The sequence below is a fragment of the Podarcis vaucheri genome, assembly GCF_965113315.1.
Source record: "Podarcis vaucheri genome assembly, chromosome: 10".
NCBI classification, from domain to species: domain Eukaryota; kingdom Metazoa; phylum Chordata; class Lepidosauria; order Squamata; family Lacertidae; genus Podarcis; species Podarcis vaucheri.
This window is the reverse complement of record NC_138748.1, coordinates 65,719,501-65,745,217: the sequence shown is the minus strand read 5'-3', so window position 1 is coordinate 65,745,217 and position 25,717 is coordinate 65,719,501. Positions and strand designations below refer to the sequence as shown.

At 45.8% G+C, this 25,717-nt stretch overlaps 2 protein-coding genes across 4 annotated transcripts in view; one reads left to right on the top strand and one right to left on the bottom strand.

The window, feature by feature from the left end:
• ITIH2 (inter-alpha-trypsin inhibitor heavy chain 2) overlaps positions 1–3,406 on the top strand; it is a 40,351-nt gene extending 36,945 nt beyond the window's left edge. For both annotated transcript variants that reach the window (XM_082238789.1, XM_082238788.1), the window contains 3 exons: positions 929–1,101; positions 2,059–2,170; positions 2,847–3,406. In XM_082238789.1, coding sequence (XP_082094915.1) covers positions 929–1,101; positions 2,059–2,170; positions 2,847–2,994 — 433 coding nt within the window. In that variant the 3' untranslated portion in view covers positions 2,995–3,406. The remainder of the gene's footprint in view (positions 1–928; positions 1,102–2,058; positions 2,171–2,846) is intronic.
• An 884-nt stretch (positions 3,407–4,290) lies between these two features.
• Positions 4,291–25,148, bottom strand: KIN (Kin17 DNA and RNA binding protein). Of its 2 annotated transcripts, none has more exons than XR_014223698.1 (14): positions 24,948–25,148; positions 22,726–22,820; positions 22,054–22,097; positions 21,833–21,955; positions 19,826–20,007; positions 18,674–18,722; positions 18,485–18,542; positions 15,062–15,188; positions 13,047–13,097; positions 11,902–11,970; positions 8,543–8,642; positions 7,424–7,524; positions 5,385–6,134; positions 4,291–5,035 (listed from the first exon to the last, which is right to left on the bottom strand). XR_014223698.1 is itself a non-coding variant. In XM_082239179.1 (14 exons), the coding sequence occupies exons 1-13, from the start codon at positions 25,059–25,061 to the stop codon at positions 6,072–6,074; spliced, it is 1,176 nt and encodes a 391-aa protein (XP_082095305.1). In that variant the 5' UTR covers positions 25,062–25,148; the 3' UTR covers positions 4,291–4,645; positions 6,043–6,071. The 2 variants fall into 2 exon arrangements, 1 of the variants encoding a protein (XP_082095305.1); XM_082239179.1 differs by having other exon boundaries at positions 4,291–4,645; positions 6,043–6,134.
• Positions 25,149–25,717: the final 569 nt, after the last annotated feature.

Below are 25,717 nucleotides of genomic sequence, written 5' to 3'. Positions count from 1 at the left end.
TCATTGCGAGAAGTGAGGTTACAGGGAACCAGACGGAGGGCCTTCTCGGTAGTGGCACCCGCCCTGTGGAACGCCCTCCTTTCAGGTGTGAAGGAAATAAGCAGCTATCTTATCTTTAAAAGGCAGCCCTGTTTAGGGAAGTTTTAAATATTTAATTCTGTATTTTTTTTAACACTCGATTGGAAGCCGCCCAGAGTGGCTGGGGAAACTCAGCAGATGGGCGGGGTATAAATAATAAATTATTATTATTATTATATAAGGTGTGTGCTGGTTTGTAATCACACAGCTCAAAGATGGAGTTAACTCTTTATCAGCAAAGCCACAGACTTGGTTGACTGTCAGACCTAATGAGCAGAGCACCTCATTCCTGGTGCTCATATTGCATGAAAATCAGTTGCCAAGACTGAAAGTCCCATTCTCCTCATAGCTGTTTAAATTCACTACTCTAGCCACTACACCGAGGGCAGTCAACATGCAATCCTCCAGATGTTGTTGGACTACAATTCCCATCAGCCTCAGCCATCACAGCTAGGAATGGTGGGAGTTGTAGTCCGTCAAAAGATATGGAGAGCACTACATGGACTATCCCTGCTCTACACCAGGCATCCCCAAACTTGGCCCTCCAGATGTTTTGGGACTACAATTCCCATCACCTCTGACTACTGGTCCTGCTAGGGATGAGGGGAGTTGTAGTCCCAAAACATCTGGAGGGCCGAGTTTGGGGATGCCTGCTCTACACCATATGGGTGAGGCTGCTCTTTGGATGATGACACCATGTTGCAACCAAGACAGCGTTTGACAGGTTTACGGGACACGACAGCTAGCTTCTGTTTGGTTCACAATGAGACGGCCAAAGCCCAACCAAATGTGTTTCTGAGTAGAAGACTCAGAACGCACTACTCATGCATCTACTTGGTGTTTTTCCTAGAGTGCTGGTCTCTGTGAAGAGCGACAACAAAGTCAATATCACGGTGGATGGGGACTTGTCCTTTGTGGTTGTGCTTCACCGTGTATGGAAGAAGCACCCAGTCCATGTTGACTTCCTGGGAATCTACGTCCCTCCTGCAAGCAACTTCTCCTCCAGCGTGCACGGCCTGATCGGTAAAGTCTCCTTGGAGGCAGGGAGTGTGGTTCAGTGCTGCTTGTTGCTGTGTATACATGGGTCCTTGAGCTTTAGGGAAAAGAGGAAATGCTCAAAACCAGGGTGGGCAGAAGTTAAAGAAGAGGGTTCCCTTTTAGAAGAACAGAATTCTCATCTGAACCATTCTGAATGTTGTTACTGTGGTCACAGGCAGGACCGGATTTAGGTTTGATGAGGCCCTAAGCTACTGAAGGTAATGGGGCCCTTTATATGTCCAGCTGTCCTTTGTCAACAACAAATTGCCACTGTTTTTTTTCCTGTTGAATATATGCTATCTGGTCATTTATGGACCTACAGTAATAGGTATCCAAAGTCATTTGCACATAACAGTCCATGCAAAATGTAGGCACCCTATATATAGAAATGAGCAAACCAGTGATATTTTAGGCAGCAGGCTAGTAGGTGGGGCCCATTACTTACGTCATAGGAGCCTACACAACACAAAAAACTGTTGCTGTATGTAGGTTTTATTTTATTTGTTTTTTATCTTATATTTTGGAAATGTACATCCAGGTATTTTTTTTCTTTAATTTTTTTGGGGGCCCCCAAGAGAGTGGGGCCCTAAGCTATAGCTTGTTTAGCTTACACGTAAATCCGGCACTGCCTCAGCCACTGAGCCATGGCCCTTCCCAGCTGTCGTAAGTGTATATGGCTCACAGGGTTAAATTGGCAACATTTACTACATTTACAACAGGTCCCCGATCCCACATCATTTTCAATGTAAAATGGATTGGGGAAACAATGGCTATGCTAGATCTGCAACCGTTATGACTCCCGCCTGCAAATATTTCGGGGTTATAGTTGTGCAAGGGGTAACCCTCTTTAACGAGTGTTTCCACGTCTACAAATGTGCTTGTGGGGGGCTCACACAGCCCCCCAGGACCGCCTAATGTCAAGTGATGATTCTCCTCCACCAGGGCAGTTCATGCTGGAGCCAGACGTGCACATCTATAATGAGCGGCCTGGACAAGATCCGGGGAAAGCTGATGCTACCATGGAAGTGAAAGGCCACAAACTCACTGTCACCAGGTAAACCACTTGAGTTAGCCGAAACCAAAGCCTCTCAACCTCAGAGATGCTCAGAATGGGATGTGAAGATGTAGTTTTGCTCACAGTGAATCTCTTTGTTCATGGTTTATTGTGGAACAGGATGGGGCAAAATTTCACACTGTAGTGAGGAGGAAAGCTGTGAGTTGTGTACAATATAAAATCCAACCACATGGCAGTTTTTTTTTCAGGGTCCTCCCAAGCTTTGGGAAACATGTAATTTAAGAGTTCTTTTTTCAACTGAACTCCACATCTTTTTATACGGAACCAAAAGTTCTGAATCCTGCAAGGTTTTCCATTTTGGGGAAATGGAAGTTCTGCCAGCCACCAGCACCCTTGTCAAGAGTTCATGAGAGCTGACACTTTTCAACTGATTGTCCCATAGATTTAGTAAACAAAGCTGCTATGAAGTTAGATTGGGACGTTTTGAGTATTTTGGTCATTCCTTGACAAACCAGCCTCCAGACTTGGGCAGCCCCACCGCAGGTGAAGAAAGGTTCCTCTTTTTTGACACCCTAAAACGGTTCTGAAACCGTTTCCCCCTAACAAACAGCATCCTGCCAACCGCAGATTAGTGAGGACGATGAGAAAACTATTCTTCCATTCAGCTTTGTTGCATGCCAGTGGTTTTATTTATTTGATTTTGCTTTACCTGCAGAGGTGTGCAGAAAGACTACCGCCTGGACCGTGTCTTTGGGACTGCTGTCCGTTGCTGGTTCGTGCACAACAGTGGGAAGGGCTTTCTCGACGGCCACTACACAGATTACCTTGTCCCCACTTTATACAGCTATCCGAAGCATCCTTGAAAGGATGGGTGGGCCTAAAGCAAAGGCAGGAGATGGCCAGCATCTGATTGGCCAAGGCTCTTCTCCACCCACCCCGCTGGTGATTTGCTTGTGAACCTGTCTTTCCAGGTGAAAAGCCCTTTTCCAAGAGAAAAGCCCTGGCAGGCTAGATGCAGCCTGCAGATCCCGCACTGCCTACCCCAGCACAATGAAACCTTCTCCCCACTAAAGACAGCAAGCACCTCTCTGTTCATATCTAGGGTCCTCCATAACCTTTCTGGGTGTCGTGGAAAAGCAGAAAAGCAACTGGCATACATTGTGGAGTTTGAAAATAAGGCCAAGTAAGATATGGCCATCATATATATATGAAGATTAGCCGTCCTGGTAGGAAAAATGTATTTTTCAAAGAGAATAAAAAGCTTCCTTTTGGGGATGATGTCGTCTGTTTAGTTTCTTTGGCGAAGCCTCCAGGGCTTCCACCACTGCAGCTGGGACAGAAGTCACACAGTATTAGCTACAAATCTAAACTAAAACATCCATTAAATCACTACAGGTATTGTAGTGGTTTGGAGTTACTCGTGCGTAAACTGCCCCTTTTGGAGCTTGGCTGCCTGGGTTAAACCATCCTGACTGCACAGCCCATCTCAGCGTGGCTGCCTCAGTCGCTCGCAGAGTCTGTCTGTGGGCGTTTCTTAAACCGTTGCCAGCATAAGAGTTGTTTGACTCCCAATCGTCTCCACTTCTCATTGCGCGGGAGTCTCCTGCGCAAGGAGGGTGTGGGTAGTGGAGGACCAGGGCTCTCCTCACTGACTTCCAAGGAAGAATCCCGGAGCCCTTCCACCTCTTCTCCCATTTGCTCTCCTGGCTCCTTGGTGTTACGCTGATTTCCTTCCCCCTCCATCAAGCTGCGTCTCCCCCTAGTGCTTGTTCCTTCCCCTGCAGAATCAGAGAGCTTCTCCTTCGCCTGTTGCTCTGATGTCAGTTTCCTGACAGGTATGTTTCCCTGCTGAGAGCACCACACATACAGAGGTTCCTAGATGGATCTCTGAGCTGTGTCTGAGTCCCATTTCCCACACCTGACACATGTACACAGGGCAACATTTGCTTCAGGAGGACTTATGAACGCTGAGCCGTTTGGGGACTGAATTAGTGGGGAGTAAACACAGGTCCTCTTTCTGAAATTAAATTTGGCTTGCCCAGCTGCTTATTGGAAAGAAAACCTCCTAATTATTTCACACTGTCTGCTGAGGCGGAAATATATATTCTTAACTCGAGGAGGTCCCATCGTTGTGAATGCGTTGAGGAAAAAGGACACACTGTCAAATATTCTCTTTTATTTTTAAACAGCCATAAAAAAAAATCACTGTACAAGTCATTATACATTTTTTACAAAACTACTGGAGCATTTTGAAGGGAGGGTGTAGGGCTAGATGCAGAAAACAGCATGGTGATGGTCTGCCGTATTCCCTATTTCCCAAAAATAAACGTCTGTGTCACCTGTGTTACACCACCCATTTCGTCCAAGGAAGGGGTAGGGGTTCAGACGAGAGGATCCAAACGGCTATGGGGTGCCCCTTCTGGGGGGGTTTCGAGGATGTCTCCCAGCTACTCCTCAAGACCTCCAAACAGCTGAGAGACTGTTTAGGAGACAATGTTGCAGCAGGACGAGGGGCTGTAGAAAAGGAAATCAGGTAAAAGCTCATGAAACGGCGACGAGCATGGACCCCGTGTGTTTAACTACAGTGCTACCTCAGTTTACGAACAGCCCTGTTTATGAACTATTCAGTTTACGAACTCCGCAAAACCAGAGGTAGTGTTCCAGTGTGTGAACTTTACCTCGGTCTACAAACAGAAGTCGAACAGTGGAAGGGCACCGGTGGCGGGAGGTCTCATTAGGGAAAGTGCGCCTCCATTTAAGAACGGATTTGGTTTAAGAACGGACTTCAGGAACAGATTAAGTTCGTAAACCGAGGTACCACTGTCCTTGGATCCTAGGCAGACTCTCCCATGGGGTATTCTTTGCCATAACCTGACTAACACAGGGTTACCTGGGAGCGGATTCCTCCAAGTGTACTTTCATTACAGTGGTGCCCCGCAAGACGAATGCCTCGCAAGACGGAAAACTCGCTAGACGAAAGAGTTTTCCGTTTTGGAGGTGCTTCGCAAAACGAATCTCCTATGGGCTTGCTTCGCAAGATGAAAATGTCTTGTGAGTTCCTGCGGGGGTTTTTTCCTCCCCCCCTTTTTCTTAGCCACTAAGCCGCTTATCAGCTGATCCGATAAGCTGATAAGCCGCTAAAAGCCGCTAATAGCGCAAATACTCTAATCCGTCAATGGGCTTGCTTCGCAAGACGAAAAAACCGCTAGACGAAGAGAATCATGGAACGGATTCTTTTCGTCTTGCGAGGCACCACTGTAATCACATTAGGGTGGTGATGGGGGAACATGAGAAAAACTGAAGCGAGGACTGAGCCAGCACCTGAAAAGTGCCTCTTTCCTAGACCGCCCTTAGCTGGGAGAATGAAATGGGGTTTGGGCTTAGCCACAAACTGAGCTGGCTGGCAGGGCAAGCAAAGAAGAGGAAGCAAACCATCGGAGAACTGCTTCCTCTTCTAACTCAACTATTCATGGGCGACAGCTCGAGAACAGACGAGATGGGTCATTTACCTTGATATCATATTTCACAAACGGTACATAAATAAGTCCAGCCCTTCCCAGGCAGGCCAAAATCTGCACCCATGACCTTTAACCCCATTTGGCAGATGAATCACTCCTTGTTTGTTGACTTCCAATAATTCTACAAGGCAACTGGAAGGCTGCAACTGTTTATAGCTGGCAGCAGATTATAGAGAGGGCTTAATGGAATGACTGCTTCCCATCAGATGCACTGGACAAGTTGAAATTAAATATTACACTGTTGCAGAATTTTGATGTGTAAGGGATTTAGCCACAAAAAATCATCGGTTCATTACGTAAAAATAAAATAAAATTCTGGTTTTTTAAAAATACAAGTTCTAAAACTCCGACACAGTGGAGTTGAGTGCATCAAGGCATCTGTAGGTAGGGTACCTCCCAGTCCGTCTGCTCTTCCAATCATCTCAGGCCAACTTGGAAATGTCTTCATAGGGGATGCCTTCAACTTTACGTCCTTTCAGAGGTCCCTGGGAAGGGAAGTCAGGCAAAAGGAAACCTTCGGTCAGGCAGTTGCTAGAGAGACTTGCTTATGTGGAAATGTTAGGACATTTGGGGCTTCCTAATTTGAAGATAAGGGATGCGGGTGGTGCAGTGGGTTAAACCACAGAGCCTAGGACTTGCCGATCAGAAGGTCGGCGGTTCGAATCCCCGCAATGGGGTGAGCTCCCGTTGCTCGGTCCCTGCTCCTGCCAACCTAGCAGTTCGAAAGCACGTCAAAGTGCAAGTAGATAAATAGGTATCGCTCCGGCGGGAAGGTAAACGGTGTTTCCGTGCGCTGCTCTGGTTCGCCAGAAGCGGCTTAGTCATGCTGGCCACATGACCTGGAAGCTGTACACCGGCTCCCCTGGGCAATAAAGTGAGATGAGCGCCACAACCCCAGAGTTGGTCACGACTGGACCTACTGGTCAGGGGTCCCTTTACCTTTAATTTGAAGATAAAAGGTGAGTAAGGGGGGGAAATGAAAGAAGGATATGAAATTCTGCATGGTATAGAGAAAGCGGAGGTGAATAGTGGGAGATTCAAGGCAAAGAAGAAGAAATACTTCTCCATGCAGCAGATAGCTGAACTATGGAATTTTCTCCCACAAAATTTGGTGATGGTCACTGACCTGGGCGGCTTTAAAAGTGGATCAGAAAAAAACAATGCTGGATAAGGCTGTTAGTATACCACCCTTGTGATCAGTTGCGAATGATGCTGAATAGGATTGCTAGGCTAGATGGGAATTTGGTCTGAGCCAGCAGAGCTCTTTTCATAATCTCTCCATCCCTGCCAAACTGTACTGTTTACTCAAGAGGAAAGCACAGGAAACTAAAGTGACCAGAAAAGGAAAAATAGGGTAGAAAAACAGGCAAGGAGAGAGATTCTTTCGTCCATTAGGCAAACAGTACTGATGACACAGAAATCTTAAAACGACATTAGCAGTAAATAGAAGCTGAAATGTTAGGAGTTTGCCAAGCTTTGGAAAAATGCACAGGTTAGGCTGGGACTTGGCAAAGCGTTATGCAGGATTAGTGAGAAGATTGATCAAGAGCTCTATTCTAAGGGGGGGGTGCATTTTGGGTTGGGGAATATTTTAATATTTCATTTATGGTGCCAAAATACCCAAAATGAGGCTTCGGCAGCAGTCCTGTGCAATATTTACCTGGGAGTAAGACCCTCTGGACACAGTAGGGCTTACTTCTGAGTAAGCACAGGACTGCCTTGTTAACGTTCCAAACAGCACACCATGAGACAGCAGGGGTGAAAAGATACTTACAGTTTCAATGAGTATCGTTGCCGAAAACTTTTTCTCATGGATGCTCTCTAGGGTAGCTTCATTTCCTCTATAGCCCCCGTTTAGAACTAGTACCTTTTTGCCTGAAACATGAACACATGTGAATCTGCTTTAGATCGAGTGAAACCCTGGGTCAGCCTAACTTGATGCTGTCTTTTCTGAATGCACAGACACTGGGGTTAGTAACTGGATTCTTCTGCATGCAAAACATTATTCTGTCGCCTGAGCTCACAGAGCTCCATCTCCCAATTTCATTGCTGCCTTCTGGCATTGGGGAGGTTGAGAAGGTGGGATTTGATCGGGAGTAAACATGGACCAATGGTACCAACTAGTATGGGAAACAGCCTTCTTAGAAAAATTAACCAACAAACTGAAACTGACACGGGGACAAGTGGTCTTCCACTTCAGCCTTCAGCCCGGTATGGCTCCCCTTTATCACATCCACAGCCCAACAAGACAACGACAAGAATCCACCAACAGCATACAAATCAATATGGCTAATCTGATTCAAAAACACCCACCAAAAAACACCCACTCACACATGAAAACAAAGTCCGCCACAGCCAATCACAAACAAACAACCTTCTTCTCTGGCGATCACTCGTAGCCGAGTAAGATTGTCTTCCATAAACACAGTTTTAACAGTGTTAATCTAGTCTATGAAAGTCTGTCAACTGACTTCATAAACAGATTTCCCCCCTCTGCTACAATTTTAAATTAAGGGCTAACTGATAGCCTAACTTTCAATCTAGTATCACTCCACCTGGGCTTTAAAGTGGTTGGATTCAACAGAAAGCACCTTGGCCCACCAGATATTTTGAGACTACAATTCCCATCATCCCCGACCACTGGTCCTGCTAGCTAGGGATCATGGGAGTTGTAGGCCAAAAACATCTGGAGGGCCGAGGTTTAAGAAGTCTGGTCTAGGGGATAGGAAATCTCAAGTTGGTGGCTACTAGGCATTCTGGCCAGGCTCTATCTCCCGTGCCAGAGGCAGCCTGGGAGGCAAAAACTGTGCTCAGATCCTGCTTTCATCTGGTTGGTACTAGATGGGCCTGATCCAGCAAAGTCTTCTCTTATTGGTCTGGCGAGACGGCTTACCTGGTGCTGGGATCACCGTCTCCAGATGCGTTTGGTCAAGCTTCAGTTTATCTCCAGAGTCAATCACCTTGACAACTGCTGTGTATTTGTCAATTACTTCCTATAATATTAATGCACATCATCATCATCATCATCATTATTATTATTTCAATTTATATACCATCCTTTATCCAAAGATCCCAGGGCAGTGTAGAACACTAAGAACATAATTTACACAGCATAATAGTAAAAACATAATACACAGCATAATAATAAAATAATCATAACAGTCCCCTCACAGAAATTTAATGGGCTATAGATTATTTAATGGCTAAAGGCCTGGGTAAAGAGGCCGCCGAGACCATATAACACCGGTCTTGAAAGACCTACATTGGCTCCCAGTACGTTTTCAAGCACAATTCAAAGTGTTGGTGCTGACCTTTAAAGCCCTAAACGGCCTTGGTCCAGTATACCTGAAGGAGCGTCTCCACCTCCATCGTTCTACCCGGACACTGTGGTTCAGCTCTGAGGGCCTTCTGGCGGTTCCCTCATTGTGAGAAACCAAGTTACAGGGGACCAGGCAGAGGGCCTTCTCGGTAGTAGCACCCACCCTGTGGAACGCCCTCCCACCAGATGTCAAAGAGAACAACAACCACCAGACTTTTAGAAGACATCTGAAGGCAGCCCTGTTTAGGGAAGCTTTTAATGTTTGATGTATCACAGTATTTTAATATTCTTTTGGAAGCCGCCCAGAGTGGCTGGGGAAACCCAGCCAGATGGGCGGGGTATAAATAATAAATTATTATTATTATTATTATTATTATTATTATTATTATTATTATTTCCACCTGCTGCCTAAAGACATGTAGTGATGGCGCCAAGCGAGCCTCTCTGGGAACAGCATTCCACAAATGGGGAGCCACTGCAGAAAAGGCCCATTCTCTAGAGCAGGGGTGTCCAAACATTTTTCAAAGAGAGCCAGATTTGATGAAGTGTACGTGCGTGAGGGCCGACCATTTTACCTGACATTCTTTGAACCGTTGAAATGAAATGCAAATTAAATAAAATGCAAATTAACTATTTCATGCAAAGTTAATTGCAAACGGCATTCATTTCCATTTTGTCACATGGATGACAAATCTAAACAGGTGTTAAATCACTCTGCCTTTCATATCTGAAGGCCAGATGGGAAAAAATCCAGGAAACTGAAATATACGTTAGGAACATTGTAAAGTACATTACATATTATTGGTAATAAAGGTTGTCTGTCAACTTTTAAGTTCAAAAAATATGAACAGGAACGTAACACCAACTTGGCACAAACCTCTTGACGAGGTTTGACTAGCAAATAAATCTTAAAGGAAGTGTGTGTGTGTGTGTGTCCCTTTTTCTTCCCTCTCTCCTTAAAAGCACTCTCCTCTCCACTGCCGCAAATGGCCCCGGGCCGGACTTTGGACATGACTGCTCTAGAGGCAATGAAACAGTTGCCAGGGTGAGGTGGGTGAACGGAACGGTGGATCTCCCATGTCAGATGGGAAACTTGGGACTCAGCAGTGCAACTTTCCCAAGGCACTTAAATTTTCCATGGTACCTGGCTTTCCCAAAGGCACTAGATATGAACCCGGCCCTCGTAGGTCCAATGCCTGGTTTTACCGGGGCTCTCTGATTCATGAATGTGGAACCTGCAGCACACCCAGGGCTATTGGACCTCCATCTCCCAGCCTGGCCAGAAATGATGCTAGAAAAATGCAACCTGTGCTGCTGATAAAGGTAAAGGGTCCAGTCGTGGCTGACTCTGGGGTTGCGGTCCAGTCGTACCATTAGGTCCAGTCGTGGCTGACTCTGGGGTTGAGGTGCTCATCTCACTTTATTGGCCGAGGGAGCCGGCGTACAGCTTCCAGGTCATGTGGCCAGCATGACAAAGCCGCTTCTGGCGAACCAGAGCAGCGCACAGAAACGCCGTTTACCTTCCCGCCGGAGTGGTACCTATTTATCTACTTGCACTTTGATGTGCTTTCGAACTGCTAGGTTGGCAGGAGCAGGGACCGAGCAAAGGGAGCTCACCCCATCGCGGGGATTCGAACTGCCGACCTTCTGATTGGCAAGTCCTAGGCTCTGTGGTTTAACCCACGGCGCCACCCGCATCCCTAATACTGCTGATAGAAGTAGTACAACTCATGCAACACGTTGGCAACTAATATACACACAATAATTACCAAAATGATTATGCATTCTTTATCAATCTTCTGAGAAAAATACAAACACTTATGCAAAGCCACAGAAACTTACGAACTACCCAACCTAAGATGAACTTATAATGTCTGATTTCAATGGATTTTTCAAGTGCTCAATTCAGTCTTTTGTTTTCTTTATCTTTTTAGGTAAGTTCATGAAGATACCAACAAAAGGTAAGTTTGATGTTGTTCACAATACTGAGAGATGCTAGTGAAGTTGTAGATGGATGTTAATGAAGTTCTAGACAGGGTGCCGGAGTTCTGCACCTGTTTCGCCCTGGCGGTCAAAGTAATCAAGAGGCCGCTGTTCACCCCCGATAAGGCCCTTTTACTGGGGCTTGCTGGTAGCACACTCCCAAGGTACCGTATTTTTCGCCCCATAGGACGCACTTTTCCCCCTCCAAAAATGAAGGGGAAATCGGGGTGCGTCCTATGGGGCGAATGCAGGCTTTCACTGAAGCCTGGAGAGCGAGAGGCATCGGTGCGCACCGACCCCTCTCGCTCTCCAGCCTTCAGGAAGCTATCCGCAAGCCTTGCAAGCCCGGCGGGAGTTCCCGCGGGCTCACAAGGCTGGCGGGCAGCAGCCTGCAGCCCCGGCGAGTGTCCGCAAGCCTTGCGCGCCTGGCAGGAGGTCCCGCCGAGCGCGCAAGGCTTGGGGCGGCAGCCTGTCGCCCGAAGCACGGGGAGCCCTCCGGAGGGTGCCCCGTGCTTCGGGCAGGTGTGCGCAAGGCTTGGGGCGGCAGCCGCGGCGGGGGGGGGGAATATTTTTTTAAAATTCATTTCCCCCCCAAAAAACGAGGTGCGTCCTATGGGCCGGTGTGCCCTATAGGACAAAAAATACGGTACTTTTCCAGGCTTCTTCAGTGGTCTAATCTCAAAGCCTTGATACGTATATTGATATTCAATACTTTTTCTTGGCTTAAGCTTAAGAGACCGATTTGCTTGGCCAGGAATGATGGCAGCAACATTGGGGGGGGGCACAGGTTCCCCATCCCTGCCTAATGTCTCAGCAGCCCAGTGGGAATGCAGATCAGTGTCTGGGAAAACCCTGAGCCCCGCAGCACCGCTGCTTCAACCACGCCAAATACCTCCCCCCTGAACCATAACAAACATGTCTGCTGACAGATAAAAGGCCGGCGGGCTCACCTTGACAACTGCCTTCTTTTTGTGGTATTTCTCACCCAGTTTCTTTGTTATAATTTTGACCACAATTTCCTGGAGAAGAGAGAGGAGGAAAGGCTATTTATGTATGCCACTACCGCGGCCCGTGTTTTGTTAGCCCCCAAATGGAAAACAAGTGAGGTCCCAACTAAAGAAGAATGGCAACTTAAACTGATGGACTATGCGCAGCTTGCAGATTTAACATATAGGATAAGAGAACAGGAACAATATATGTTTAAAGAAGATTGGAAAATGTGTAATGAATATATGGGTGAAAACTGTGAACATTTGAAAACGTTGGCAGCATTAAGATAAACTCAACAGTGTAAATAGGTTTTGATGGATGTGAAAATGGAACACCGAATGGTTTAGTTTATGTAAAATATGCAGGGATCTGCAGCATGCAAATTGAACCATGGAAGGAGAAGGGAAGTCATTGGTATTTTAAGGTTGTTCAAATGAATATCCTAAAATGTAAAGTAGAAAAATCTAATAAAAATTATACAAAAAATAAATCAAAACAAAAGCATTCTTCAATCCCTTCATATTACCACCACATGCAATTTCCCCCATTTGTTCAATTCAAATTACAAATTAAAACAAATTCATCTGATTCATGGGGGGAGGGAAAGAGATTTTAAAAGGACAAAATACATTCAGGTAGGTTGCTCTCCTTTCATTTCTCATGGATTTCAGCAGATGCTGCCTGTGAGGCACTGCAGGAGGACCTAGGCTGCAACTCAGAGGCCGTGTTTATTTGGCTAACTGTTGTGCCACAGACTGCGGTCACAGCTGGTGTGGCCTTGTCCCATTGTCCACCTTTCCCTAATGCACACAGAAAACTAGCACTCCCAGCACCCTCAAAGAACTACACTTCCCAGCATTCTTTGAAGAAAGCCGTGACTCTTTAAAGTGGCATCATGCTACTTTAAATGCATCGTGCAGTTATGGGGCTTGAAAGTCGACTTTTAAAAAATTCATTCTGAACCCAGATTAAAAATAAAGTGCTACCCTTCCAATACTCCACATTGTTTGGCCCAGACACAAAGAGTATCGTTTGGATGGAACCAGCCTGAAAGTGAAAGTGCAGCTTGCACGCTGAATGATAGGGTCCCCGTTTGGATACTTACAGGCTGCAGCCAATGGTCTGTCCGGGAAGATTTCTTCTTCTCTTCCTCAAACTAAGAGAGGAAAGGACACACAACTGGTTCAAATTTAAGATCAAAAGAAGGATGATATTTAAAGTGTGCTGCTTCCATCTTTATTATGGTCATAGATCAGCATAAGTGGCGGGGGGGGGGTTGCAATCATTTAAAATCTGTAAAACGTTGGAAAAAGGTAAAGGGACCCATGACCATTAGGTCCAGTCGTGACCGACTCTTTGACGTGCTTTCGAACTGCTAGGTTGGCAGGAGCAGAGACTGAGCAATGGGAGCTCACCCCGTCACGGGGATTCGAACCGCTGACCTTCTGATCGGCAAGTCCTAGGCTCTGTGGTTTAACCCATAGCGCCACCTGCGTCCCTTACGTAAAACGTTTTGGAAAGCTAAAATTATTAAAACAGAAGGTATATATACAAAACCTATAAGACTCTAAAAGCAGCTAAAAGAATCTATAAAAAGGGTTAAGAGCATTAAACAGATGTCATAATTTGTGTGGTACGTTTTATAATTTGCATGTTAAAATTAATAAAAATGTATTTAAAAAAAGAGCATTAAACAGAAGAGCATAAAAGGTTAGTATATAAAAGCCTATGGCTATCAATTTACAAATCACTCTGATATGAGTGTTCATTAAATCCAGTTTGTGGCACAGGTCATCATCCAACGAATTTTGAGTGCTGCTATGCAGAACCTGGCAACATTATATGTTATAGCAGAGCTGGTACAGTGGTGCCCCGCAAGACGAATGCCTCGCAAGACGAAAAACTCGCTAGACAAAAGGGTTTTTCAGTTTTGTGTTGCTTCGCTAGACGAATTTCTCTATGGGCTTGTTTCGCAAGACGAAAACGTCTTGTGCTTTTTTTAAAAAGCCACTTGAAGAGGCGCAGTTGCGACAGACCGTGCTTCGCAAGACGAAAAACATCGCAAGACGAAAAGACTCGCGGAACGAATTCTTTTCGTCTTGCGAGGCACCACTGTATCTGAAAGCAGCAGGGGAATATAGAATTGTCCTATGAGCCCTGGTTACTTATGGAGTAGTGGGGAGATGAGGGTAATACAAATGTCTCTATAATATAGTCACTGGAGAAGCACATGCTCTGTTGTTTCGATTTGTCCAGAATCACAGGGGCATTAACCAGCCCCCAAAGAATGGATTTTTTTGACTTCCAGAGGGGTAAGATTATCACCAACAACATGTGACCACACCCCACTTGATAGGGATATGCTTCCCCCAGCCCACCCCTCAACATTTCAACCGTGAGAATCTGAACTTTTTAAAAAACCTATAGTCTGGATTATATTTTCCATACACTTCCCTGCAGCAATGCCCCCGGTAGTCCTGTCACATTTTAGTCAAGGTGCGGAGAGAGCTGGTGTTTTTGAGAAAGGGGGCTTCTTATTATAGTGAGAAGCGTGAATTAATGGGCTCTGGGAGAAGAGATAGGGACTGCTTTGCTCCTCCGGGTTAGCTCTCTCCAGACCAACGATGGGCTGCCATCTAGGTCCGCCCTAACGTTTATGGGTTGTGGTTTGTCCAAAAGGGCGAAACCAGAAGCCCAAATCTGAACAATGCACCAAACCATGGCTTAACAAAATGCAGGAGCAAAATGCAAAGCAGCTGTAATCTCCTTTCTAGAAACTCGCAGGTTGGTGCTAAGCCATGATACGGATTAGTGTGAAGTGTAAACCTCTTACTTTTCCACAGTGGCGTAGCGTGGGTTGTCAGCACCCGGGACAAGGCAAGTAATTTGCACCCCCTAACCCGTGGATTTGCGCCCCCTAACCCTAACCCCCAGATGTTGCGCCCGGTGCGGCTGGCCCCCCCTGCACCCCCCACGCTACGCCACTGCTTTTCCAAGCTATTCAGATGAAAATCTTAACCCTGCATGGCTGCTTTATGTTTCTTGCAGATCTCCATGCTTTGTTCCCTATTTTTTTTCTTGCATTTGCAACTTAATTCTGCAAATTTCATCTCACTGCACCTCCATGATCTCATCGAGGGCTGTTTTCTTCTTCTTCCTCTTCTCTTTCTCTGAATTCTGAGGTGTTTCTTTCCGCTTCACTGTGGGTGCTGCTCCCGCCTCCTTCAATGCACTGGATCCAAGTGCGCTGAAAGAAGAGAACACAGACAAACAATGCAAACCTCACCCCTGTCTACACAGAAGCTAAGTCCTAGTGAATTCAACAGGGCTTACTCTCAGATAAGTGGGGCTAGTCCTGCAGCCTTAGACTGCAAGCTTTCTCAGGGAAACATAACACTTAACAGGGGCAGCAAGGGCCCACCCCCTCTCCAAGAAGCAGCTTGATTGGCCCAGCAGAGTGCCAATCCCACTGCCACTGAGAAACTCAAGTCCTGTGCTGGGACATTAAATGCTGCTCTGTACCTCTGCCTATCATGCTCCGTTTATTCCGTTCCCAAGTGAATAAGGGTTGAATTCAATGGAATTCTACTCAGACCTACTGGTATCAATGAGCCTATGTTAGGTACAGTCATACCTTGGGTTAAAGTCGCTTCAGGTTACTTCCGGGGTTGACGCGATCTGGGAATGGCTCCGGAGGGAATCGGCTCAGCAGGGGACGGGTCTTTGCCGTGCCGGCGACACGGGGACCCTTAAAACCGCAGGCGCGGTGCCTGCGGACTGAAGACTCGGCGGGTGCCTTAAGCGCCCCCCCTGATTCGCGAAGAGCCTTTTTAAAGGCTGCGGAGGGGATACGGGGGGTGGCGTGGCACTGAGAGTCCATCGCTACCTCTGCTGAGCGAAGCCGCGAGCCATGACCGGAGAGCGCTGACTTCCTTCCTTGAAATTCGGCTGAAAAAACAACCCGTGAGTAATTTGGACTTGGCTTTTAAGAAATTTATCCACTGAATTTGAGACGATCGGGGGATGTGCTAAAAGGAAGTCCGCACCCCCCACCTTGCAGACGATCTAGAGCAACGAAAAAAGAACTAAGCTGGAGTGCCCACCCTGTAAAGGGTGAGTTTTAAAAAAAAAAGACAGTAACTTCCAAGATTTGGAAATTTTGAGCAGGAGAGAGGAGTGTTGGATGTTTTGTGTTCTGTTGTAAACAACCCCCCCTCCCGGGCCCGGGAGCGTCCTGCTTTGGAGCTGGTTTAAGAAGTGCAGAGTTTGACAGCTGTCAAAGCTGTCAAACGGACTGTTAATAGTGGAAAATTGCTACCTAAGTTACCTCTGGATTAAAAAGAGTTACAATTGATCTAAAATTGTTGGAAATAAAGAAACAATAACAAGACAAAGGACTGTTGGGGAAAAGAATACTAAGTAACCAGATTCCCTCTAGAGGGAATTCTGTGGAATTACAATGGCTGTGGATGGAAAGATACTGGGAGAAATCGAAAGGATGTTCTATTTGGTTGGAATCTTACAAGAGCAGACTACGGCTATGAGTGAACAATTGATGACCTTGACTTCTGAAACAAGTAGTTCTGCTGAATGTAACGAGGACCTCAATGAGAAAGAATCCACAGCTGAACCAGAAATGATAATAAAAGAAGAGGAGAAGACAAAACAAGAAAGAGAAGAAGTGATGTGGGAAAATACAGAGCAGAAGCTGACGCCTGTGGAATACAAACAAGGAGATTATTGGAGCAAATCTACTATAAATCCACGAAAGATGCAGAAGACGAAAGTGGAGGTCCTGGGAGTCTATGAAATTAAGGAATTTAAAATAAAGAAATATAATCGGGGCCTCCACATAGACTCTGACTTTGATTACCTTCAAGATTCATGCCTTGTGGAAACTCTTCAGCAGCTGTTTGCAAATATGGGAAGAGACTTTGGATTGATGGTGAAAGAACTCTTTCGAGATGTGACGACTGGCATAAAGGATTACCAACAAGACCGGCGGAGAGGGACTGAAAGAGACTGGAGGGCCTCGGACGTGAGGAACCCGGGCTAGGAACTGTTATTTTGGACATGCTTTGGGAAGGGACGCAAACCGGGGATGGGAGGGAGGGAAAAATTAAGTTCTAACAACACTCATGATTATGGGATTTGGTTAAAAAGATCATTATTCAAGACAAAATGGGAAATCGTTGGAAGGGAATTGAGGTCCAACTTAGAAAAAAATAATTTTGTTTGTTTTTATAAAAGGACTAATATTAAGACAGGGAAATGCCAATTTGCTGACATAAATTTGGAAATGGGGATGCAAGGGAGGGGGTAGGGGGAAGTCAATGACCAGGGTTAGGAAATAACATTTTCGGGAAAGTATATATGTTTGTTGTTGTTTTCTTATTTTCTTTTTTGTTTATGTGTTTATTTGTTTTTTGTGTCTTTGTTTTTGTCTATATAAAATGTGAAAACCCAATAAAAATTTTATAAAAAAAAAAATAAAGTCGCTTCAGGTTGAGTGTTTTCAGGTTGCGCTCCGCGGTGACCCGGAAGTAATGGAATGGGTTACTTCCGGGTTTCACTGCCCGTGCATGTGCAGACGCTCAAAACATCATGCGCATGCACAGAAGCGGCGAATCGCGACCCGCACACGTGGAGATGCAGGTTGCGTTCTGCTCAGGATGCGAATGGGGCTCCGGAACAGATCCCGTTCACATCCAGAGGTATCCCGAGATATTCCCATTACAGTGGCACCTCAGGTTAAGTACTTAATTCGTTCCAGAGGTCCGTTCTTAACCTGAAACTGTTCTTAACCTGAAGCACCACTTTAGCTAATGGGGCCTCCCGCTGCTGCTGCGCCGCCGGAGCACGATTTCTGTTCTCATCCTGAAGCAAAGTTCTTAACCTGAAGCACTATTTCTGGGTTAGCAGAGTCTGTAACCTGAAGCTTATGTAACATGAAGCGTACCCCGAGTATGGCTAGCACTGGATACAATTCTATGGTCTGGATTCAACAGACGTAGCAGTAGAAGGCAATACAAGGGCTTTTGCTGGTACAACAGGGCTGAATGATCGCAAGAGCACGATGTTGAATTTCTCCCCGTATTTTCAAACCACCCCTTCCATTTCTGGTCAAGGATCAGAAAACGAAGGTTGCTGATGGTGCAACTGGGTTTAGGTAGGAGGGTGTTAAGAGCCCATAGGGACATGAAATGAAGTTATGGAAAGAGTCAGGGAGATGGACAGGAGATGTCTTGAAATTCTACCCTTCCAACGCTGACCCCGTGTTCTGTGCAATGCTGAAGGCTGACACCTGTTCCAGATTTTTTTAAGGAAAACATAAACTGGCAAGATTGCCACGCCGGGAAGCAATTCCTAGGCTTGGAGTACAATCCCAAAGGTCGTTCTCCTTTCTCTGAGGTGTGAAGGGAGAGGCAGAAAAGTCAGGATATGGGGGGCACCCCGTGGAACAAACTTGTCGACTGGCAAAATATTCACCGTCCGAATAAGGGCAGATGAGAAACAAAAGATGCAGACTGGAAAGACACTGACCTGGTTTTGGAATGAGACGCTGTTGAAGTGCTTGCTCCTTTGCACAAATTAAATACCACTGAAATAAAGGAAAAAAAGATGTTCCATCTTAGTTCATGCTCTCCAGACAATGAGTTCAATCTCAGGCTTGCCAATTGGTTCCCGCAAAAGCCTTGCCTGAGGAGATCACAGGGTTCCATATCCATTTACCTTTCTCCTCCTCGTTTTCTCTGTTCAGTTCTGTGTAGACCGGTTCTCCCTGCGAGAGGATAACAGAGCCACTTCAGGGCTTGAGCACACCACTGACGAACACAAGCCAGAGCAGTTCTGGGAGTTTAAACTTAACAGTGACCGAGGATGAAGGAGGGAAGTTAAGCAAGACTCTATGGACTAAGTGGAGCCCTTTTAGAGAACAGGCGGCTTTTGGGCAGATGAAAGTGGCAAGATCTGCAGCTGGGAAAGTCACAGGTCAGGGACGCATTGGGAATCAAGAAAGGGAAGACAGGGATGATGGTGGATGTTGCCACCAACGCAGGAACCACTTGCCAGTGGAGCAGAGCAACTATGCTAGCTTCCCAGCAGGTGGGTCGCCTTTGTTCATCGGGAAGGAGAGCAGGGAGGTGGCAGGCAGGTCAGCAAGGTGCAAAGGCACTGTCAGGAGCACTCTATCAGTGTGTCTGCAGCTCACCGGCCTTGTGGCTGCCTTGCCCTCCCAGCAGCTGGGTCACTGTTGCTTACCTAGGACCCTCGTACCTACGGGACCGCCTCTCCTGGTATGCGCCACAGAGAGCTTCAAGGTCCATAAATAGCAACACCCTAGTGGTCCCGGGCCCTAAGGAAGTCAGATTAGCTTCAACCAGAGCCAGGGCCTTTTCAGCACTGGCTCCGGCCTGGTGGAACGCTCTGCCTCATGAGACCAGGACCCTGCGGGATCTGATTTCTTTCCACAGGGCCTGTGAGACAGAGTTGTTCTGCCTCTTTCTTTTTCCTTTCTCCTCCTGTGATGAGGCTGCATTTTAATATTTTAATGTTTCAATATTTTAATTGTTGTATTTTAATCTTGTTTTTAAGTTGTATTCATTCAGCTTGTTTTTATTATTGCTTGTTAGCCGCCCTGAGCCTGGCCTTGGCTGGGGAGGGCGGGGTATAAATAAAAATTATTATTATTATTATTATTATTATTATTATTACCAAGAGATAGGGAGGCAAAGCAGCAGGCAAGTTGATGTGCTGCAAATGTACTACAGAGCCAAGCTGGTGCCCCTGCTGAAATGTTTGCACCACGCCAACTCCTGCTGCTTACTGGTAAATAAGAAGACCAATCTATGCACTTCGAATCTGATGGAAAAGACCTTTGCAGACCTGCTCTTTCCCCTCCAAGCCTCTCCGGACTTGTTCTTCAATGAATCGGGCCGTTTTCTCTTCATCATCCAGGTCCTGTTTCTTTTTCTTCTCCTGCTCTTGCTGCCTACGGATCGTCTCGGGGTCTCGGTCGATATATTGGATGTACCAGCCTTTGGGAGTTTCATCCACTTTGCAGAAGCCTTAAGAACACACAAAGCAAGAGAATGCTTATGGGTGTTCAGAAACAAGAAACAGCAATGTACGTCCAGGAATTGAGATGCTCTTTTTCAGTCAATACAAAATTAGTCACAGGTTGATGCTGTGGCATGACAAGCTATCAGATCTCTGTTGCTGTATTAAAGAGAGCTGGGGTACTGTACTGGGCAATAAGGGAATGAGCCAAAAACCTCCAGTTCAAATCTCTTCCCAGTTACAAACCCAAGAGAGGGCCCATAACCCTTCTTTCAGCTGCAAATCAATTCCCTCTTCTCCCACACCTGGCCATCTGCACTGTAAGATGGTTACAAGTGTATGCACCAGACTTCCCCAACATGGTACCCTCCAGGAGTTTTGGACTACAGTTCCCATCATCCCAAGCTAGCACTGCCCAACCTTCAAGGGTTATGAATCCACCTGTCTAGAGAGGGTCAAACCGTGTGAAGTCAAACCACTGTGTTAGCAACACCGAAGTGACCTCCCCAGGGCACAAGCCTGGGAGTGTGTCTGGAGGTCCTGAGCTCCCCAGACGACAAGATCCCCTCTCTTGGCCTTGCTGATGTATAGTGGTGCCTCGCAAGACGAAAAGAATCCGTTCTGCGAGTCTCTTCGTCTTGCGGTTTTTTCGTCTTGCGAAGCAAGACCATTAGCGGCTTAGCGGCTCAGCTGTTAAGCGGCTTAGCGGATAAGCGGCTTAGCGGATCAGCTGATAAGCGGCTTAGGATCAGCTGATAAGCGGCTTAGCGGCTTGAGAAAAAGGGGGGAGGGGAAAAAAACCCGCAGGAACTCGCAAGACATTTTCGTCTTACGAAGCAAGCCCATAGGAAATTTGTTTTGCGAAGCACCTCCAAAACGGAAAACCCTTTCGTCTAGCGAATTTTCCGTCTTGCGAGGCATTCGTCTTGCGGGGCACAACTGTAGTCCAAAGGAAAGCAGAGCAAGACATTTGGCACCAGCATGGCTGCAGGAGTTGCCAGAAGGAGGCATACAAGGCGCCATCCAACTGTCTTAGGGACTCTGCTCCAGATTTGTGTAGGGTTATTTCTCTTGAAGATATTTCACAAGGCAGTGGAGGTTTAGGATCAGAGCTTTCCTGCTCCTAATGGGCTACTTTCCCAGGTTGATGAGCCCCATCTGCCCCTTGCTTCCTTTTACAACATGTGCAGAAACCGCCTTCTTGACTGTTGGACCCACTTTTGGTCTCATATGCTCAATCCACCAGAGCCTCTGTACAGTGGTACCTCCGGTGGCAGACGGGATCCGTTCCGGAGCTCGGGTCAGATCCTGAGGTTTCTGCAACCAGGGGGACCGCTTCTGCACATGCGAGCGTGGTGACAGAGTGCTTCGGCTCATGCACGCGGCGCGGTAGAGCGCTTCTGCACATGCGGCAAAACCCGGAATAATACTTCCAGATTTGCCGTGTACATATCCTGAAGGATACGTAACAGGAGGTGAACGTAAGTAGAGGTACCACTGTATTTGTATGTGGGGAAAATCCCTAACACATTGAGGGCTTGAGACCCATCGTAACGGCTAGACCATTACTTGCACACTTTCAAACATACTGTCACAATCATTAAGTACTAGTAACGTGTTGCTGCTTTTTTTAAAAAAGATTAAGCCTGTGCCCAACTATCCATTATATGACACTGTCCCTTTGGATTAGATGAATTTGGAACAACGGAATGAAAGATAGAATAATTCGCAACAGCAAGGTAATGCTCTCAGACATTTTCAACACCAGAATTCCTAGGTGTTTCTTGGTTTCCTTTTTGAAGCCATCCACTCACAAACAGAAGACAGAATTACCTTCTCTCCCTAGCCACTTGGTAAAATCCGTCAGAGTTTCCCATTGGGTAGCATTCATATGGATGTGTTCTCGGTGACTAATATATTCATTATATACTATATTATTGTGGACCCTCTTTGTTCCTAGAAGGGAAAAAAGGCTCTTAATAACAAGTCTGAAGTTAGATAGAAAGAACTCTGAATTTTAAGAAATGTGATTCTGTTCCAACCAAGTGATTTACCAAATCTTCTTCTGAGAAGTTCTAAGAAATCATTCCGGAATTCCCTAGGGAAATATAAAAGGGACAATTGCAGCAAATGTATGTCTGACCAAAATCAGATATGAAGATAACTGCTTCCATTTGTGTGCAAATATGCTAGCTTCTGAGTAACACAGAACTCTTCCTAGGTAAGAGCTGGATGTGACTTTGATCTCTTCATTATACTGAAACTCTGGCACATGAACAGGAAGATTACTTGGTCCCAATCACATAAGGGTAGATCAATTCCCCATAGTGGGAAGCATAGTGGGAAGCCTCCACTATGCTCCAGTTTCATTCAACAACCATCCACATATTGAAAGTTCTTTGTATGTGCAAATCACCACACTGAAAAGGTTGTGCTGCTTGCTTAATTGTTTTTTGTCCTGGTATCTAAGGTTTTTCTTTTTCTAGAAAGTGTTGTAAAAGTTTATGGATGCAGGTCAAATCTACAAAAAATTGCAGAACAGAACACCATGCAGGAAAAGTAAAGGTGGAAAATTATTCTGTGAGGCAAGCTGAAAAACATGCACTGACCAAATGATTTCCCTAGTATCGCACTGAATTCCGTGATATGCCTTTGTATGATTATAATATATAACAATAATTAACAAACAGCAGTAAAAACAGTGCCAATATAGTGGCCAAACTCACTCTGAAAAATAATCCATGAATTGCTGAGGATCTTCAGATGCCAGCAGCAGCTGTCGCTGGTGAGATTCTGACATACAATGGCATTTAAAGCCATTCTAGGAGGGAAATGTAAAAAGACGGTTGTACTCAGAGATGACAAGCAACCTGCATTTAAAAAACCCCACAATAAAACTTTAGGTGGAAATGCAAAATGTGTGAAGCGTTTTCCTTGATCATTTTCTGGAAGGACGTTGCTTACGGCTTTCGTACCCAGACACAAATATTTTATGTTACAGTGGTGCCTCGCAAGACGAAATTAATTCATTCCGCGAGTTTTTTCGTCTAGCGAATTTTTCGTCTTGCGAAGCACGTGTCGGAAGTTTTGGAAAAGCTTCAAAAATCACCAAAAACCTCAAAAAAGGCTACCACACCGCGTTCTATGAGTTGCTCCTCGAAGTCAAGTCGCAACTGTATTAACGGTGTTAAGAAAAAGGAAACAAACTTGCAAGACGTTTTCGTCTTGCGAAGCAAGCCCATAGGGAAATTTGTCTTGCGAAGCAGCTCAAAAACCGCAAAACCCTTTCGTCTAGTGAGTTTTTCATCTTGCGAGGCATTCGTCTTGCGGGGCACCACTGTACTACTACTACTACTACTACTACTACTACAGTAATTGCTTTTAAATACCACCCTATACTTGGGGGTCTCAGGGCGGTTCACAGGATATCATCATTACTGCATATTTATTAAAGGTCTATACCATCCTTCATCCATATATCACAGGGCAGTTTACAATGTAAAACACAAAAATACACACCATAGTAACAAAAACAATAATCCCCACCTTCACAGATAGTTTAAAAGGTCGTAGATGATTTAATTAGCCAAAGGCCGTAATGTTGTAAGTTCCAAGGGTGTACGGTATCCTAAATTATCAGAGATATTTAACCTGAGCGGATTTCCAAAGCATATCTTACTCAAGAACAACTCCAGAAGATACACAAGAGTCCTTTCTTGCAAAGGTGATGAGCCATTAATGTCAAGCAGAGCTCCCGTGTCCAGGGGCAACATACCTGCGAAGCTTTGTCTGTCGGTCAAATAGATTTTTAAATTCTGCAGCTTTTCAAATGTTTGTGGGTGGGTGGGGATATGAATGCTTCATTTTCGTGTCTGCTTTTGTTATGTATTTTGCGTTCTCGCTTTGTATTTTCTTTTTTTCTGTTGTGAACCGCCCTGGGATATTTGGACAAAGGGTGGCAAATAAAATAATAATAATAACATCTTCAAAAGCAGAGACATCACCTTGCCGACAAAGGTCTGTAAAGTTAAAGCTATGGTTTTCCCAGTAGTGATGTACGGAAGTGAGAGCTGGACCATAAAGAAGGCTGATCGCCGAGGAATTGATGCTTTTGAATTATGGTGCTGGAGGAGACTCTTGAGAGTCCCATGGACTGCAAGAAGATCAAACCTCTCCATTCTGAAGGAAATCAGCCCTGAGTGCTCACTGGAAGGACAGATTCTGAAGCTGAGGCTCCAATACTTTGGCCACCTCATGAGAAGAGAAGACTCCCTGGAAAAGACCCTGATGTTGGGAAAGATGGAGGGCACAAGGAGAAGGGGATGACAGAGAATGAGATGGTTGGATGGTGTTCTTGAAGCTACCAGCATGAGTTTGACCAAACTGCGGGAGGCAGTGGAAGACAGGAGTGCCTGGCGTGCTCTGGCCCATGGGGTCATGAAGAGTCGGACACAACTAAACAACAACGGGGATATTAATGCTTTGTTTTAGTTTCTCCTTTTGTTATGTACAGTGGTACCTCTGGTTACGTACTTAATTCGTTCCGGAGAGCTGTTCTTAACCTGAAACTGTTCTTAACCTGAAGCACCACTTTAGCTAATGGGGCCTCCTGATGCCGCTGCTGCACGATTTCTGTTCTCATCCTGAAGCAAAGTTCTTAACCCGAGGTACTATTTCTGGGTTAGCGGAGTCTGTAACCTAAAGCGTATGTAACCCGAGGTACCACTGTATTTTGCGTTCTGGCTTTGTATTTTCTTTTTTCTGTTGTGAACCGCCCTGGGGTATTTGGCAAAGGGTGGTAAATAAGATAAAATAATAATGATGATGATGATGGCAGTGGTGATAAAACACGAAACAGATATGCTGCGCCTGGCTCTGGAGGCTCTACTGGGCACCCTTCCACACAACACGCCTCCCCCCCCCAAAAAAAAACCCCTTCCTCTCTCACCTCATCCCGGCACTGCTTCTGGCACATCTGGCAGTACCAGCGCAGCTTCTGCAGCCCCTTCGACTTGATGCGGTTGGCGATGGCCTTGGGGCTCAGGAAGTCCGTCTTCCCCATGGCGGCGGCGGCGGCGGCGGCGGCGGAGCGACAGGGCAGCAAACGAACAACAAACCAGAGCCGCTTCCGGGTTCTCTCCCCCTCTTAGGAAGGGCCGGAAGCGGAAGTGACGAATATAACCATCCCTCATGCCCATAGAACGGGAGCGACCGAAAGGGTAGAGGGGTAGAGAGACGCTGACTTCCGGTTCCAAATTTGGACATAAGGGCGGCTGCAGCAAGAAGGACGCCAACACTTGCAGCAGTGGAAGGAGATGCGGTTTTTTAAACACCTTTCTAGCATGCGGGTTTTTTAATATAATTGTTATTGGGTGATGCACAGTCACACTCAGAGCCGACCCGTTGGAATAGAGGGTTTTCAATAGGGCCTGGCCTTGATACGGCTCAGTTGCACTGTTAAAGCAATTCTTATAATTACCGGTATCCCTCTTTTTTTGCTAAAAGAAGTGGCAAACAGCTGATCTATATATCTATCATATATCTATCAAATGTATTTAGTCTACATATCCTTCATATATATATATATATATACACACACACACACACACACACACACACACACACATTATAGATTATAGATGTGAAATATTTTTATATATTAAATATAACATTTATTAAATTTAATATTAAATGCACTAGATCTATAGATGCGCAGTC

Bases quoted from the DNA above. Each gene is read 5' to 3' on its own strand.
- KIN (XM_082239179.1), bottom strand. From the start codon at position 25,061: ATGGGGAAGACGGACTTCCTGAGCCCCAAGGCCATCGCCAACCGCATC. The intron at 22,098-22,725 runs GTGAGTTTGGCC...ATATTTCCCTAG, and splicing joins TTCATGGATTATTTTTCAGA to GGAATTCCGGAATGATTTCT. The intron at 20,008-21,832 runs GTAATTCTGTCT...TGTGTTCTTAAG, and splicing joins CAAGTGGCTAGGGAGAGAAG to GCTTCTGCAAAGTGGATGAA.